At 29.6% G+C, this 17,055-nt stretch overlaps 2 protein-coding genes across 5 annotated transcripts in view; one reads left to right on the top strand and one right to left on the bottom strand.

Moving 5' to 3' along the window:
- Window positions 1-6,106, top strand: part of NO66 (Bifunctional lysine-specific demethylase and histidyl-hydroxylase NO66) — a 41,419-nt gene extending 35,313 nt beyond the window's left edge. For all 4 annotated transcript variants that reach the window (XM_075376919.1, XM_075376920.1, XM_075376922.1 and 1 more), the window contains exon 9: window positions 5,286-6,106. In XM_075376919.1, the coding sequence (XP_075233034.1) occupies window positions 5,286-5,678 (393 nt within the window). In that variant the 3' untranslated portion in view covers window positions 5,679-6,106. The remainder of the gene's footprint in view (window positions 1-5,285) is intronic.
- A 7,193-nt stretch (window positions 6,107-13,299) lies between these two features.
- Window positions 13,300-17,055, bottom strand: part of LOC142331293 (multiple coagulation factor deficiency protein 2 homolog) — a 32,499-nt gene continuing 28,743 nt past the window's right edge. The window contains exons 4-5 of the mRNA XM_075377086.1: window positions 16,563-16,765; window positions 13,300-13,544 (exon numbers count right to left, since the gene is read on the bottom strand). Of these exons, the coding sequence (XP_075233201.1) occupies window positions 13,414-13,544; window positions 16,563-16,765 (334 nt within the window). The 3' untranslated portion in view covers window positions 13,300-13,413. The remainder of the gene's footprint in view (window positions 13,545-16,562; window positions 16,766-17,055) is intronic.

The raw sequence follows: 17,055 nt of genomic DNA, 5'->3' as shown, positions 1-17,055 counted from the left end.
ACTAAAGCTACATACATATTACCAGTTAATTTAAAAATAAAATGTGTGTATTTGAGTCACTAATCACTAATATGTATGCTTAAAAATATGAATGTATTTAAATCAAATTATTCTGAAGACATATTTGTCATATTGACTCACTGCAAATATTTTCACTGGTCTGCTCTAAGCTTGTTTTGTTAGGATGTATATTAGTTATAGAAGGGATTTTTGATATAAATGCTGTTGCAGTTACTAAATGTTCACATTTTATTATTTAGTACTTCTTAAATAATTAAAAATTGTTCATAAGTGTCTTCATTTACACTCTATAAACTTTTCTTATTGCTGATGTATTTTCTAAGCATCCAATTTTCTGAATTGGGTCAGAAATGGGTGCAGCTGATGGGACTATAGCACACCAAGACCTATCATTGTTTATCTGCCTAACTATATAGTTACGAATTTTACAAAATGTAGTATGTACTCAGAAAATGAAGAAATAGGCATTATTTGCACCTAAAACCACTCTCCTTTTTTTAAGACAACTAGGTCTGTCAAGTTTTTATCAGTTGCTAAGAGATGGTATAACCAAAAAACAACAGTAAAGTTTTATAAAAACGAATTTATACCATATTCATCCCCTTGTGAAAAAATCTGATGTAGACACCACGTAACTTTCTTGTATGCATATTAAATTACATATGCACATTTTTTTAAAATGAAAAGGACATAAAATTTTATTTCAATAATAACTTCTGATATTTTTTCATTATTTTTTTGTTATTATTATTATTGAATTATTATTTATAGTAATTTTTTTTTTACAATCAGAGTTTAATAATTACACTGATAGATAAAAAACATTTTTTTATTGTTTCTTTAAGTGTGATACCATTTCATGAATAGCTTTTTTTTATATATTACAGATCTATAAATACAAATTTTCTATCACCCTTAGTTTTTAATAAATTATACTTCAAAAAAAAAAAAAGGAAATATATAGTAAAAATCTGAAAAATTTGTAATTTTGCATGGCCATACCTGTGCTAGAATGATTTTGCTGATTCTTTTCTTTTATAAATAGCTTCAGGCACATCCTGAATTAATGTCCAACAGTAATCGGCTAGCATGGTATTATTACATTTTCCTTTATAGCAGCTTTTCATCATTGAAATGTCTTGGTGGAAACGTTCACTGTGTTCATCACTTACATCTTCGAGGTTGTCTGGAAAAAATCCAGATGTGAGTGAAGGAAATGTGTTTTCTAAGACATATTACACCCCATAGCTCTGATGAAGTAAGAAGTTGAATTACAATATCATGGTAATTGTTGGAATTTTGTTTGCTGTTAAAATTTGTGCAAACTCTTCAAATGAAGCCCAAGCTACTTTTTCTACATTATTTAAAATTGAGTTAAATACGTCATCTTTGATGAACTTTCTTATTTTAGGACCAAGAAGTATTCCTTCTTTAATTTTTCCTTCACTTGCAATCAGAAATTTCTGCCTGATGTACAAAAAAGCGGGTCTATCCTACTTCATTGCTTATACAAAATTTTTCATTAGTCCTAGCTTGGTATGGAGAGAGAGTTAAAGTATTTGTTTGAGTTCAACCAAGAGCTAATAAATAATATTTTTCCCATTTGGAGTAAAGTTGTCTCGTTTCTTCCACTCTTTGGTAACACAATGTTTATCCCTAGCTCAGCTTCCCATTCACAAAGAAAACACATGTACTTAGTATAGCCTAACTGCATGCCTAACAAAATAGCTATAACTTCCAAATCACAACATATTTTCCAGCTATGTTTTTTATAATTTATTTTTTTCAAGAATGCCTTTCTTCACATCATATGTTATGTCTCTTTCAAATTAATATCATAAGCGTTTGATATTGAAGGATAATTGTTACCATTATGTAGTAGAACAACTTTAGACTATACTTGGACGAATCTATGAAAAGGCGCCAGTCCTAAGGTTTATAAATTTGTCCTAAGTGTAACATAAGCTCATCAATATTTGTACAATAAACCAAATTATTTTCATCAATAAAGTACTGAGAAAGTTCTTTTTGTCGGCTTGAAAAAAGCCTGAAATTTTTGTATGTTTTGAAGTAAATTCCAACCCTGCAGTCTTGATCATAACAGTTCAGCTTGATTTTCTGATAAATTTAAATCTCTAACCAAATCATTTAATTCACTTTGTGATATAAAATGTGGCTTATTGGGAGATAATTCAAAATCAAAATCATTGTTTTCTTCTTCAGTACTGCCTTATTCTTCATCGCTGCTTTCGAAACATCCATTCACAGGTGGTTCAGGAACTGGAATAATTTCACTTTGAGGTACAGGCCTGATTGCAGATCGCAATGAAGGATGATATTTTACAGTATGTTTAGATTTTTTAGAAATTCCAGACATACTTGTTAAACAAAAGTAACAATCGGTTACATGATCCTTTGGTTTACCAAATGGCAAAGCCTTCTGTGTACCTTTCAACCATCTTAAATGTACAGAACAATTAGTGCATTCTATATGAGGGGCCCACATCTTATCCTGAACACCAATTTTGCACTGAAAGTACAAATGATATGCTTTATTAATTAAAGGTGTAATGTTTTTTCCATTTGATTTTACAGTAAACTCACCACATACATAATAAAAGGCATCCATATCATTTACACAATTTTAAGGCATTATGACACTGCACTGTTAACAAACTTAGGACAGCAATAAGACAACAAAATTAATTCATTCCTAAATTTAGAGCTTAATACAAACAACACAACTGTGTTTTCAGCTACATGTTTTCACCTGCATAGACATGATTAATCTAGTCCATGAAGGCTCACTTTTCAGTATTAGATATGTCATAATATGTGACTATGATATGATTTAATTCTTTATCTAGTATTGTTTATTTATAGCTTACCAATTATGTTAGCAAAGTTAAACAATAAAAAATGAGCTAACATAATATAGGAGCTTAAAATGCTAACTATACATTGAAAAATGAAAATATCCTTTAATTAAAATTTAAACATTTTAAAAAAATGGTGGGTGATAGAAAAATTCTGAGTTTTTATTAGTTTTCAGCATCAAAAAACAGATTAAAATCGTGTTTCGTATGTTAGGAAACAAAATTTATGTTATTAATAAATCAGTATATTTAAATTTTTTAAAAATGGAGATTAAGTCTGATTTGTACCAATGTGCCTTTCCCTTGTAAGATGCAAATATTTCATTAATTAAAATTTTATGTGGCTATAACTCTGGAATCAATGAAAATAAGAACTACTTATGATATATCGTTGAAAAGCTCTCAATGACGGCTTATTACTGCAGTTTAGAAAAAGCCCAAAATCAAATTTTTTGGGCTTTTTTTAGACACTTTTGGTTCATTCAATTGCAATCAAAAGGGGAGGTGGACAACTAGATGTTACAGCAGTCCTAAATCCAAAATTTCTACATCATACGGCTAATGGTTATGCAATATACATATGTCATGCTGAAACTAGTCAAAATGGATATTTATGTTCTGAAAACCAAAATTGTTCGTGATCACAATACTTATCTTACTTATTGTACAAGGAAGTAAAAAACTAATTCTAATTTTAAAATTCATAATGTAGATTTGCTTCTGATACCTTTGTTGTAATACCAGATGTGACTATAGATGATATATCTGTCAATAGATCAAAGTATTTGTATTGATAAATCCAGATACTTTGTGCACATTTTACAACACAAAGAATTAGAGGATTATTTAAAGTTTGTAATGAACCATATTGTATGTTATCATTATAAAAGTTGTGGCTTTTTTGTGTGCAATTTATGATCATTGTAAGAATAGTATTCTTCAATGTTTGTCATTAAAACCACTATATTATTTAATCCCTATGTACCGAACAAAGAACTATCAAAATATTAACTGACTTGGGAACAAAATTACTCATAATAAGTATAATGGATAAGACCAGATCTCCTAACATCTAAGCTAATCTAAGGTTTCATTTATTTTCACTTTCTTTAACATGAATTAAGAAAATAAGGGGAAAATAAGTATGCTGACAATTAAAGATTGGTGTATCTGTCTGATACTATTTATTTATTTTTTTTTTTTTAATACTTTTTGTAATTGGAATTATTGTAATGTATTTTGATTTTTACAATATGGATATATAATAGGCAAATTGAAAAATCAGGCTTATTGCAATGCGCCATAATCGGAAAATGAAATATGAAATATTTGCATTATTGTCGCCAACCTAGGTAGTGAGTGAAGCAAGTGTAGGTTAAGTTAGTTTAGATTTTATTTATAATTTTCAATTAGCTGGGCGCATTGAAATAAACCTGATTTTTCAATTCGCCTATGACAGATATATAAGTAATAAAAATTACTGTTCATAATCAGTTCAGGTTAATTCCTTACCTAGTTCAGTTCATTTAATTTGTTTCTCTTCCCAGTCTTCAATTTTTATTAGGCTATGTAACTTGGAGAACTGTTTTTTGTCTGCAAATTGCTGTAATTTGTACTCATTTTGTATTTTAGTACAGTAGTTTACTAACTCGTCAACTAAACACCAGAATAATATTAATACAGTGATGTTGAATGTGTGCATAAAATTATGCATGTGTGGTTGTATATCATATCATTAAAATATAAATCAATTGTATGAAATGCGATAATTGTACTCAATATATAAAAAAATTCTTCAGTGTGATTTTTTAAAATTAATTTTGTAATTTCTTTTATACAGGTTATTGCCTTTGTTTAATACTATTTATTTTAAGAAAATATATTAGAAAAATATTTTCTGTAAAAAGGATAATTTAATAAATTTTCTTTTGTATATATCAAAACCTTTTGGAAAAGATAAAAAATAAAATGTAATTGATCCCATTATTAGTTTTTTTTTTTCAGTAATAGGCAAACATGTGAATATATAAAAACTGTTAGTTCTTGTCAGTTACTTTCTCTATGATGTTCACTCTAAAGTCAGTGTATTTATTGAAAAAAGTGTCACTTGCAGAGTTAAACATCTGTATTTTGGTGGGTTTACTGATGTTTGACATCAGGCAACAGGAAATATTCATTCTTTAGTTATCCTGGCAAGGAAGTTTATTATTGTAAGAATAGTTTCAAGAGTAAATTGTACTTCACATTGGGTCAAGTACAACCATATTTTAGTTTAGGATCCTAATAAATTCATTTTTAGTATATAAGGATCCTAATACATTCATTTTTAGTATATAATAATTTTTGTAATTATATATATTATAATAATTTTTATATTATATTTTTCAGTGGTCATTTGCAACTAGTCTTTGGGAAGTAGGCTTGTTAAGAACAGCGGTACCAATCACAGGTATTAAACAAGATTTTACAAATGATCAGACAGAACTTATGGAAGAAGGTAATGAGGACAATGGTAGTAATGATGATAGCGATGAAGAAGTTAATGTAGAAAATGAAGAAGAGGAAGGTGTAGAAGTAGGTGACAATAATGAAGCAGAAGAAGATACTTTCATAACCGTTGATAGTTATTCTGCTGCAGATGATCCACTGATCAGACATAATGAAGATGATACGAGTGAATATGTTGAAGTATGTGATGGTAATATTTTTAAAAATAATTCTAATGAAGCTGTTAAAAGACGTAAACCTAATGAAACTGTTGATTCTATTACAATTGATTAGTTGTTTTTCTATTATTATAATTATTGTAATTTAATTGTAAAGAAGATTTGTCAGTTTTTAAGATGAGTGTCATTTTTTCATGATGTAATTTTATTTATGTTTCATTTGATTTTAAGTTGTGCTATAAGTAGTGAAGTATATTCAGTATTAATTTGTTTTATTCGATGGATTAATTTATTCCTTTTGCCAATAATAACTATATATCCTAGATTTCATTTAGGGTACTGTAATTCCACATTTAACATCTTTTTTTTTGACAAATTGAATTAATGAAATATAATTAACCAATGTTTTCTTTATGTAAATCTATTTAAATATTAAAATAATATTTTAATTCTTGTTAAAATTGGTTAACAGTGTATATTAAAATTAAATTAACAGTGGCTATCTGGAGATATACGGGTGAAGTAGATCTTTCCCGCTTGCTATACCTGTGTTTTTGAGTGTTTTTTTTGTTTCACTTTTGCAAAGGATGTTATGATAATGTTTGTCATTATAGTGTGTTATATTCAGAAAGGACAAATTTTTATTACAATAATTTGTATAGTTTGTTTGCAGTTTTTCTGTACTTTTTTTATGAATGTTTTACTTTTAGTGGAAAAATTAGACACTTATTGATGATGAAATTAAGTTGTTTCTCTTCATTATTTTAATCTTAATTATCAATTTGATTCTTCAATTTTTTTTTTGCAGTTATTTCTAATTTTTTTTTATATTATAAAAATTTCATAACTATGTAATAATTACAGCACTAGCTGAAACATTGTCATAAGTTGGATTTTCTTTTACCAACTATGATGTTCATGTTACAAATCTATATTGGTTCTTAAAATTAAATCCAGTTGAATGAAAATGAAAGCACTATATTTTTAATGATTTATACTCGCATTATTTACACAGGCCATCGTACTATGTTCTTTCATTTTTTTCTTTTTGTTTTATTATAAAAAGTGCATTATTCAATAGAGATTTGTTTTTACTTGTTTTTTTTACTGCCCCTTTACTGATATGATAATACTAGGTGTATTTTGTATCATTTGCTGATTTTAAAGGACTGATTTAAAAATTTTATAAATTTTTATTTATAATAAATATATTATTTAAGAAATTAAATATTCATTTATTAATTATTAGCTATTGCCAGTTTTCACTATTTTGTTATTTGCTACTACTTGTTTAGTAGAACAAGAACTGTTTGGTACAATAATTCTCAATCATTGTAAGTTCTTAGCTATCTTGGTCCATTGTGATGACCTAATCTGACCATAAATTGTATTACTATATTTTAGAAATATATCATTTCATACAGTTCTTTCTTTATAAAGTAGCCAGAGAAGCAGTAATAAAAAAATAGTGTTAATTCAGGTTTTTATGAGTAAAAAAAATTTACTGAAAAACTTTATGTCATTACGTTATACTGAGTAATTCTAAAAGGACTTCACAACTATAAAGTATGTAAAAATGAATTTAGATAACTTACAGATTTGGTTGAGGTCTCATTTCATAGCAGCACACATCAAGTTTTAACTCGCATAGTTCAATAGTACTGAATTTGGCCGTTATCATTGTCACCAGTGTTGTTAAGAATGGATGCATTTACTGATACTGAACATGCTTGCTATTGTTTTGGTTTCATGATTTGCAGTCGTCAACTGCAGTTCAGTGTAATTTTTGTAGAGAGTGTGGTAGGGAGTAATATATATAAGCGTAATAAATATTTAATAATAATTACAAACTTAGATATAAATCTATTTATAAAATGAACAAAATATTCAGTTACTGGAATTCGTAAGTTGTATAAGAGTAAAATGTAACTTGCAGATTAGTAGAGCAGATACATGACAAGCACTGTTAGGTGCAGACATATACCCAATAAATTTAAATACTCAAATATTTAATTTATACAATTGCATATGTATATATGTAATTATTAAAAATGGTATCGGTTTTAAGTTGCTCACTCTGTATAAGTGAGCAGATTAAACGCAGTTGCAACATGTAATATTTTATGTAGGCAATCAAAACATAAATTAATATATATTAATTATTAATTATTAATAATATTATTATTAATAATTATTAATATTATTAATATATGTAAACATAAGTTTACATATTTACCACATTTTTACAAACATTATTTGAAGTGACTGCCCTGCAAAGTGATGCAATTTTGTTCTTGAGTGATCATATTGAGAGTCGCCCGACACAAAATATTATTGCCATTGCCATCAATTTTTTATTGAATGTTTGCTTTCAGTTCATAAATAAAGTTTATGAATCGATAGTGTGGGGATTGAATCCCCACACTATCGATTCATAAACTTTATCCCTGAAGTAATCCCAAAGGAAAAAAATCGCAACTAGACAAGTCTGGGAAACATGGTCCCCATCACCATCAGATAGTATGTTCTTCTTAAAAGCATCACAAACATGTACTTGTGAATCATTGATGTGGGAGGTCCAATTTTTGCATCGTCTTATTGGAAAAAGCTGTACTCTTCTTCATGATCTGTTGACTGAACGTAAATTCTTGAAAAATTATACAGTATATTTCTGTATTGCCAGTATAGTCAAATACTGGTCTCACTACACAACTACCAGAAACAACCCACCATACATCAATTTGCTCATTGTGAAGTTATCACTCAAACATCCAAAGATGATTTTCAGTCATCCAGTACTTGGTGTTCTGCAAATTAACATATCTAAATAAATGAAAACGTGTCTCATCTGTTATGAAATACAGCATCGTTATTGCCTGTCCTTCAACAATGTTTACGATAAGCCAGTCACAATAATTAAAACATTTATGTTTGTCTTTCTCTTAAGTTGTTGCACAGATGTTACATGATACGTTTTCAAATTTAAAACATGAACAATCTTATGGCAAGATGTTTATTTTACGCCAAATAAAAATGTTAAGAGAAGAGATTTAATCACTTGATTTCACTACTCAGTTACTTTTTTCTTAGAATGAATTTTATGATCATTAATAAATAGCATGTTGTTTAACTTTGATGACTTAGAGAAAGCCAGTGTATGAGATGTGATTATTGTTGGCATTTTTCCTACTTCACACCATGTTGGGTTCCTAGTATTTTATTAGTCTAATTTTCTCTGCATTTCTTCCAAACTTTTATTCTACATGTAAACTGAAAAAGAAAGTCTGCCTATTTCTACATCGTATGTAATAAGTTCATCAGTTTTAAATTGCACAAGAGTTACTGGAAATATGTATGTAAAAAAAGGTTGCTATTATTTTTCATAACATTAATTTCCATTTGAAAGTAATAAATTGTTATTACTGGTGTAAAAAACACCAAGAGAAATGTAGAACCAGTTTTTCTCTGACTGTAACTAACAGAAACTTACTTTGTTAGGTGTTAAATGTGTTAATCTTATATTTCATTAATACAGTCAGTTGTTTTTCCCCCCATTACAATGCAGTCTCCCTTACAAAAGACCCACCCGTAAGTGGGATTTGTTATAATTTTGTAATTAAAAATTATAAAGCAATTAGAATTTTGCAGTTTTTAAAATTCAAATTTTGTTTGCCTGTTCTTTTTTACATCAGTTTAATTAGTGTTCAACAGCAAGTAAGTCATATATTTTTATAAAAGTGTAAAAAAAACTTGCTTGTTACATATACCTCTCTTTGTTATATTCACATGCTGTATAATTTTGACAAAACAAAAATTCTGTTTTATATATATATTTCACAATTGTAAAGTATATACTTTTATTTTTAGAATTATCAAATTTCAGATCATTTAGAGATTATTTCATTGATTGTCATCATAACAAAAAAATCCATCTCCTTCGTCACTTGCTGTCTGATACTGAAATATCCTAAATTCAGAAGTATTGTCTGTAAATTACTATTTATGATAAATTTAATTATGTGTTTTATCAACCCTTGTCTTTTTGTAAAACTATTTTTGTATATCATTAGATTTTTATGATTATATTGAATTAATTCTATTTGGGTAGTTGTGAATTGCAATTATGAATATTTCACTATTAATTTTAAAATTAGTTCCAAAAAAAGATCCATGATTTTTATTAAATTTACATTCCAGCATAAAAAGTATGTGAAAGAATTGAAAAATGAGAGTTAGCCTCTCAAGTTCAATCATTGACCATAAAGGCATTGTTCCATAATTCAATCAATCGGGCCGTATTACCTACACTGTGTTCTTATGATATAAAATTTTCAGAAAATAGTACTGGTTTTCAGTATCTTATCTTGTTTGCTGTAGATTTTATTATTGCATGAATTGTACAACTTTCTTCTGTGTACTTCAATGTGAGTGTATGTTATGAATTTTAAATTACACTTATTAATTTAAAAAAGCTGACATTATAATATATTTAATGGTAAACTTATTATTTTCACACTCAGATTTGAAACTAAAATATATAAATTTTTTTTTTTTTTGTCTTCAGTCATTTGACTGGTTTGATGCAGCTCTCCAAGATTCCCTATCTAGTGCTAGTCGTTTCATTTCAGTATACCCTCTACATCCTACATCCCTAACAATTTGTTTTACATATTCCAAACGTGGCCTGCCTACACAATTTTTCCCTTCTACCTGTCCTTCCAAAATTAAAGCGACTATTCCAGGATGCCTTAGTATGTGGCCTATAAGTCTGTCTCTTCTTTTAACTATATTTTTCCAAATGCTTCTTTCTTCATCTATTTGCCGCAATACCTCCTCATTTGTCACTTTATCCACCCATCTGATTTTTAACATTCTCCTATAGCACCACATTTCAAAAGCTTCTAACCTTTTCTTCTCAGATACTCCGATTGTCCAAGTTTCACTTCCATATAAAGCGACACTCCAAACATACACTTTCAAAAATCTTTTCCTGACATTTAAATTAATTTTTGATGTAAACAACTTATATTTCTTACTGAAGGCTCGTTTAGCTTGTGCTATTCGGCATTTTATATCGCTCCTGCTTCGTCCATCTTTAGTAATTCTACTTCCCAAATAACAAAATTCTTCTACCTCCATAATCTTTTCTCCTCCTATTTTCACATTCAGTGGTCCATCTTTGTTATTTCTACTACATTTCATTACTTTTGTTTTGTTCTTGTTTATTTTCATGCGATAGTTCTTGCGTAGGACTTCATCTATGCCGTTCATTGTTTCTTCTAAATCCTTTTTATTCTCGGCTAGAATTACTATATCATCAGCAAATCGTAGCATCTTTATCTTTTCACCTTGTACTGTTACTCCGAATCTAAATTGTTCTTTAACATCATTAACTGCTAGTTCCATGTAAAGATTAAAAAGTAACGGAGATAGAGAACATCCTTGTCGGACTCCCTTTCTTATTATGGCTTCTTTCTTATGTTCTTCAATTGCTACTGTTGCTGTTTGGTTCCTGTACATGTTAGCAATTGTTCTTCTATCTCTGTATTTGAACCCTAATTTTTTTAAAATGCTGAACATTTTATTCCAGTCTACGTTATCGAATGCCTTTTCTAGGTCTATAAACGCCAAGTATGTTGGTTTGTTTTTCTTTAATCTTCCTTCTACTATTAATCTGAGGCCTAAAATTGCTTCCCTTGTCCCTATACTTTTCCTGAAACCAAATTGGTCTTCTCCTAACACTTCCTCCACTCTCCTCTCAATTCTTCTGTATAGAATTCTAGTTAAGATTTTTGATGCATGACTAGTTAAACTAATTGTTCTGTATTCTTCACATTTATCTGCCCCTGATTTCTTTGGTATCATTACTATAACACTTTTTTTGAAGTCTGACGGAAATTCCCCTTTATCATAAATATTACACACCAGTTTGTATAATCTATCAATCGCCTCCTCCCCTGCACTGCACAGTAATTCTACAGGTATTCCGTCTATTCCAGGAGCCTTTCTGCCATTTAAATCTTTTAATGCTCTCTTAAATTCAGATCTCAGTATTGTTTCTCCCATTTCATCCTCCTCAACTTCCTCTTCTTCCTCTATAAAACCATTTTCTAATTCATTTCCTCCGTATAACTCTTCAATATATTCCACCCATCTATCGACTTTACCTTTCGTATTATATATAGGTGTACCATCTTTGTTTAACACATTATTAGATTTTAATTTATGTACCCCAAAATTTTCCTTAACTTTCCTGTATGCTCTGTCTATTTTACCAATGTTCATTTCTCTTTCCACTTCTGAACACTTTTCTTTAATCCACTCTTCTTTCGCCAGTTTGCACTTCCTGTTTATAGCATTTCTTAATTGCCGATAGTTCCTTTTACTTTCTTCATCACTAGCATTCTTATATTTTCTACGTTCATCCATCAGCTGCAATATATCGTCTGAAACCCAAGGTTTTCTACCAGTTCTCTTTATTCCGCCTAAGTTCGCTTCTGCTGATTTAAGAATTTCCTTTTTAACATTCTCCCATTCTTCTTCTACATTTTCTATCTTATCTTTTTTACTCAGACCTCTAGCGATGTCCTCCTCAAAAATCTTCTTTACCTCCTCTTCCTCAAGCTTCTCTAAATTCCACCGATTCATCTGACACCTTTTCTTCAGGTTTTTAAACCCCAATCTACATTTCATTATCACCAAATTATGGTCGCTATCAATGTCTGCTCCAGGGTAAGTTTTGCAGTCCACGAGTTGATTTCTAAATCTTTGCTTAACCATGATATAATCTATCTGATACCTTGCAGTATCGCCTGGCTTTTTCCAAGTGTATATTCTTCTATTATGATTTTTAAATTGGGTGTTGGCAATTACTAAATTATACTTCGTGCAAAACTCTATAAGTCGGTCCCCTCTTTCATTCCTTTTGCCCAGCCCGTATTCACCCACTATATTTCCTTCCTTGCCTTTTCCAATGCTTGCATTCCAATCTCCAACTATTATTAAATTTTCATCTCCTTTTACGTGTTTAATTGCTTCATCAATCTCTTCGTATACACATTCTACCTCATCATCATCATGGGCGCTTGTAGGCATATAGACGTTAACAATCGTTGTCGGTTTAGGTTTTGAATTTATCCTTATTACAATGACTCTATCGCTATGCGTCTTGAAATACTCCACTCTCCTCCCTATTTTCTTGTTCATCACGAAACCTACTCCTGCCTGCCCATTATTTGACGCTGAGTTAATTACTCTAAAGTCACCCGACCAAAAGTCGCCTTCCTCTTCCCACCGAACCTCACTAATTCCTACTATATCCACGTTTACCCTATTCATTTCCCTTTTTAAATTCTCTAGCCTACCAACCTTTTTTAAGCTTCTAACATTCCACGCTCCGACTCGTAGAATGTTATTTTTAACTTTTCTGGTGACCCCTTCCTTAGTAGTCCCCACCCGGAGATCCGAACGGGGGACTATTTTACCTCCGGAATATTTTACCAAGGAAGGCGCCTCCATTATTGCTTTTATATATAAATTATTTTACATAATTTATCTGCAGTTGATTTATTAAAAATGTAAAACATTCAAGTCATACACAATGACAGTTCATAAAAAAAAACTTACCTAAAACAGTAGATTTAATCAAATTGTTTACCTTATCCTGCATCCACAGTATTGTTAAAATCTACTGAAACTGTATTGTTAGCATTGTGATGGGAAAAAAAATATATATACAAATATGAAAAATTATGCACACATATATTATTTTATTTAGAAATATCACAATTATTATTTACACATACTATCTTGTATGCATATAAAATCAGTTGTATACAGTATTGACTTTTTTATTTGTAGTTATGTTTTTGTTTATTATTTGTTTTACTTTGATCTTTTTGTCTTCCAACAACATACTCAATATAACTCAAATAACCATCATTGTCTAAATCATCTTCTGCCAGAACTTGGTCAATTAAATCTATATAAAGAAAAAACAGACATCATAAGCATATTCTGTTAAAATATAAATATATGAAATAAACTTCTTTTTCATTAGTCATCTGATTAGTTTAGTACTGTTCTCCATTCTTCTGTGATCTTTACTTAATTTTTAATCTCACATTTACGTTTTTTATTGCATCTAAGTTGTCTATTCATGTTTTAGATTACCAACTATCTAAAAGACCTCTTTTCTAAATTAACTAAACCTAGATTTAACTTTTTATATCATTTTACTAATTTGTACTGTATCTAGCCCTAAAAACTTCTACACATTACCGAATGTGGTTAGAATGGTTGGCAAGACCATTCTAACCAAATTGTGTTGTGTTTAGGTTTGTTGTGTAACAAATTAGTTACATATATTAGGGTGGTAGGTAGGAACAAACCATCTGACTTAAGTTTCCCTTCACACAGTAATAAAACGTCAATCTGTTCATGTCATTCATGAAATTTGCTTTTAAAATTTTTAATTTTTTAGTTGAGGTATTGTTAGTTTTAAAACCAACAATGTTGTTAGAAAGTAATTAAATGAATGTTGTAATTTTCAGCTTTTGAAAGTTTATAACAATTACCTGTCTGTAGATTATATCTTCACCTCAGTGAAGATAAATACTGATAAGAGATAAAGATTTCAAAAATGCCACATTAGATATTCTTAAGAATAAACTTATAATTAGGATTTTGTGTTTCTGGTATAATCTGAGATATCAGCTGTGATGAAATAGTTGAACATTAGTTGATACCTGTATTTTAAATCCTTGTTGTTTTTTCCTAAGGCAAAAAACACTTAACTATTTTTCAGCAGATAAAGTTTCTCTTAATTTTTTTTTTAATAAATGCTCGCATCATGCCAAGTAACCAACTGAAACACTCAATATACATTTTAAAATTGTCTGCATGTAACTCGGGTAATACATTTTTGTCACTTCCAATTTAACTATTTTTTGCCCAAACAGTTTGTGCAAACTGAGGTGGAAGTGAATTTTAAACCCATTAATGCAATTTTAATGTTTTGGAATTTAGATAGAGTGTGAGGAATGGCAAACAATCATTCATGAGACTCGATAAAAACATCAAAATTGTATCATAAGTTATGTAAAAATTGTAGCAAAATTATTGTGATGTATAGAATCGCCTCTTATTTGTCTAGACCCAATATATTGATTTATTAGATCAATCAAGTTGAGTATTGTACAGCAGTCTCAACTAGTCCTTTTCTTGTTTTAAATCATGTTAAATAATATTATCGCTTTAAATTATCTGGACTATATTATTTATTTATTATTATATTGGATTATATTTATATTGGAACTGGATTATATTTATATTATTATAAGTCCTGGCTCTAAGAATGTCGTGGTTCTCATTCTTTCTAATGATCTCCTCTTGACTACTCCCTGATCATAGATGTGATTATAGGATTTTTATTAATGAAGTTGCTATTTTATTGCCCTATAAAAGAACTGGAATAAGGAAATAAACAACGTTGTGTTATGCTCATGCTTTAGCCTGAATCAGCTTTAAGTTAATGTACCCTGCTGCTGAGGTAGTACCAATTTCAATTATTTTGACAATTATAGGCTGCTGCTCCCTTTCAATAAATATTCCTTAGCCTAGTCTCACCATAAATATTTAATTATTACTGAAGATACCAAAGTACAGTCACACTTCTCAAATATAGGATTTTTGAAAAATGTTGCAGCAAAAAAAAAAAATCATCTCCATATATAATTGAGATAAAGTATTAATTGGAACTGGAAAATAACTGGGATATCATGATTTTTTTTTAGACATGACTGGTCATGATCTTGAGCCGATGAGCATAATGGCGCAACGCTTCTGCCACTGTCAATCAGTGCATTGGTGACAGTTCAGCAGAAAGCACTGCATTTTGTGGTTAGCAGAGTATAAATCACTTACAACATGTTCAACGAAGTTTCTGGTGTATTTATGGCAATGATCCACCGCATGCAAACAGCATTAGATAGTGGTACAAACAGTTTAAGGAATCTTGCAACATGGAAGTGAAAAAGTTCCCCAGACAGCCTAAAACAAGTGAAGCAGTTGAGCATATATGCCAGAGTTGTTTAAGAAGCCCTAAAATATCAATTTCTAGGTGAAGTTTACAGTTAGGAATTCCAGAGACAGCTGTTCAAAATGTGCTGCACAAGCCTTTACACCTTCATACTTAAAAAATTCAGCTTAAACATCAAATTAAACCAATGGATCATCCTAAATGTGTTGAATTTGCAAACAAAATATTTATTAATAACATTGATAAAATATATTTAAAACATGTTATGTTTACAAATGAAGCAACTTTCCATGTCAGTGGTTGTGTCAACTGGCATAATTATAGGATATGAGGATCTCAGCAACCCAATGAAATTATTGAGTATGTCAGAATTCCCCAAAAATAAATATGTGATGTGGTTTGACATCCGTTCATGTGATTGGCCCATTCTTTTTTCATGAGTCTATTATCACAGAGAATGTTTATTTAGAAATGCTACAACTGTATCTTTTCCCGCAAGTTGACCAAATTGAACACGAAAGTAACATTAATGTAATGTTTCAACAAGATAGTGTGCTCCACACTTTAGCCTATGTATTTGACATGCTTGTCAAGCACCTTTGATATGAATGATCCAGCGAACCTGGGCAGAAGTCGATTTTCAACTGGATGTTTGCAGAACAACCAACGGGGCTCATATTGAACCATTCTAAGGTATGTAAAAAAACTTTTTGAGTTGGTGAATGTTTAAAAAAAATACTTGTTTGATTATCTCTAATGTTTCTGAGATACAATTTTTTTTAAATTGCTGCAACCTTTTTTGTTGACTGTATGTAAACTTCCCTCTGTAACTTAAGATATGCCATAAAATTACTAATGAGAAGTAACTTAAAAAGAAAAAATACTGTTACTAGTGTTTATTGAGGAAATTCTTCCAACACTGTTAAGAAAATATAGCTAAAGTGAAAAAGATTAACTGACCAACAAAATACTGAAAATCTTCCATGTTTATTGAAGGTATGTCTCCTGTTTTGTCTGGTAGCGGTGTTGCTCCCACATCTACGTTAGTTTTCTTTTTGTTATCATAGTATGCTTCATCAGTATCACTGTCATGTGTTGAATGGTGTATAGCTTGCAATATCTCCAAACCATCTAACTTTGTGTTATTATCAAAATCATGAAGTCTGAAAATATTGCAGCAGCATCATCAATAAAATTTCATAAATTACTAGATTAAATTATGTTAAGTAAAATTAGTTTGAAAATTAAAACTGATATAACACCTGAAAACTATAGAACTGTAAATTTGCTTCAGTTTTTCTTTTTTAACATTTGAAAGGTTACTGGTCAAAAACCTACTAAAAATTCATTAGAAACTTATATAGCTATGGTACAGAAGAAAAAGCTACATCAATCTGTTTAGATTTAAGAAATGTTTCTCTATATTAATTTCTTAAAGTCTACAAAAACTGAT

This window comes from Lycorma delicatula, chromosome 10 (genome assembly GCF_047948215.1).
Source record: "Lycorma delicatula isolate Av1 chromosome 10, ASM4794821v1, whole genome shotgun sequence".
Taxonomy (NCBI): Eukaryota; Metazoa; Arthropoda; class Insecta; order Hemiptera; family Fulgoridae; genus Lycorma; species Lycorma delicatula.
Note: the sequence above shows the minus strand (reverse complement) of the source record. Positions and strands in the feature narration are given on the sequence as shown.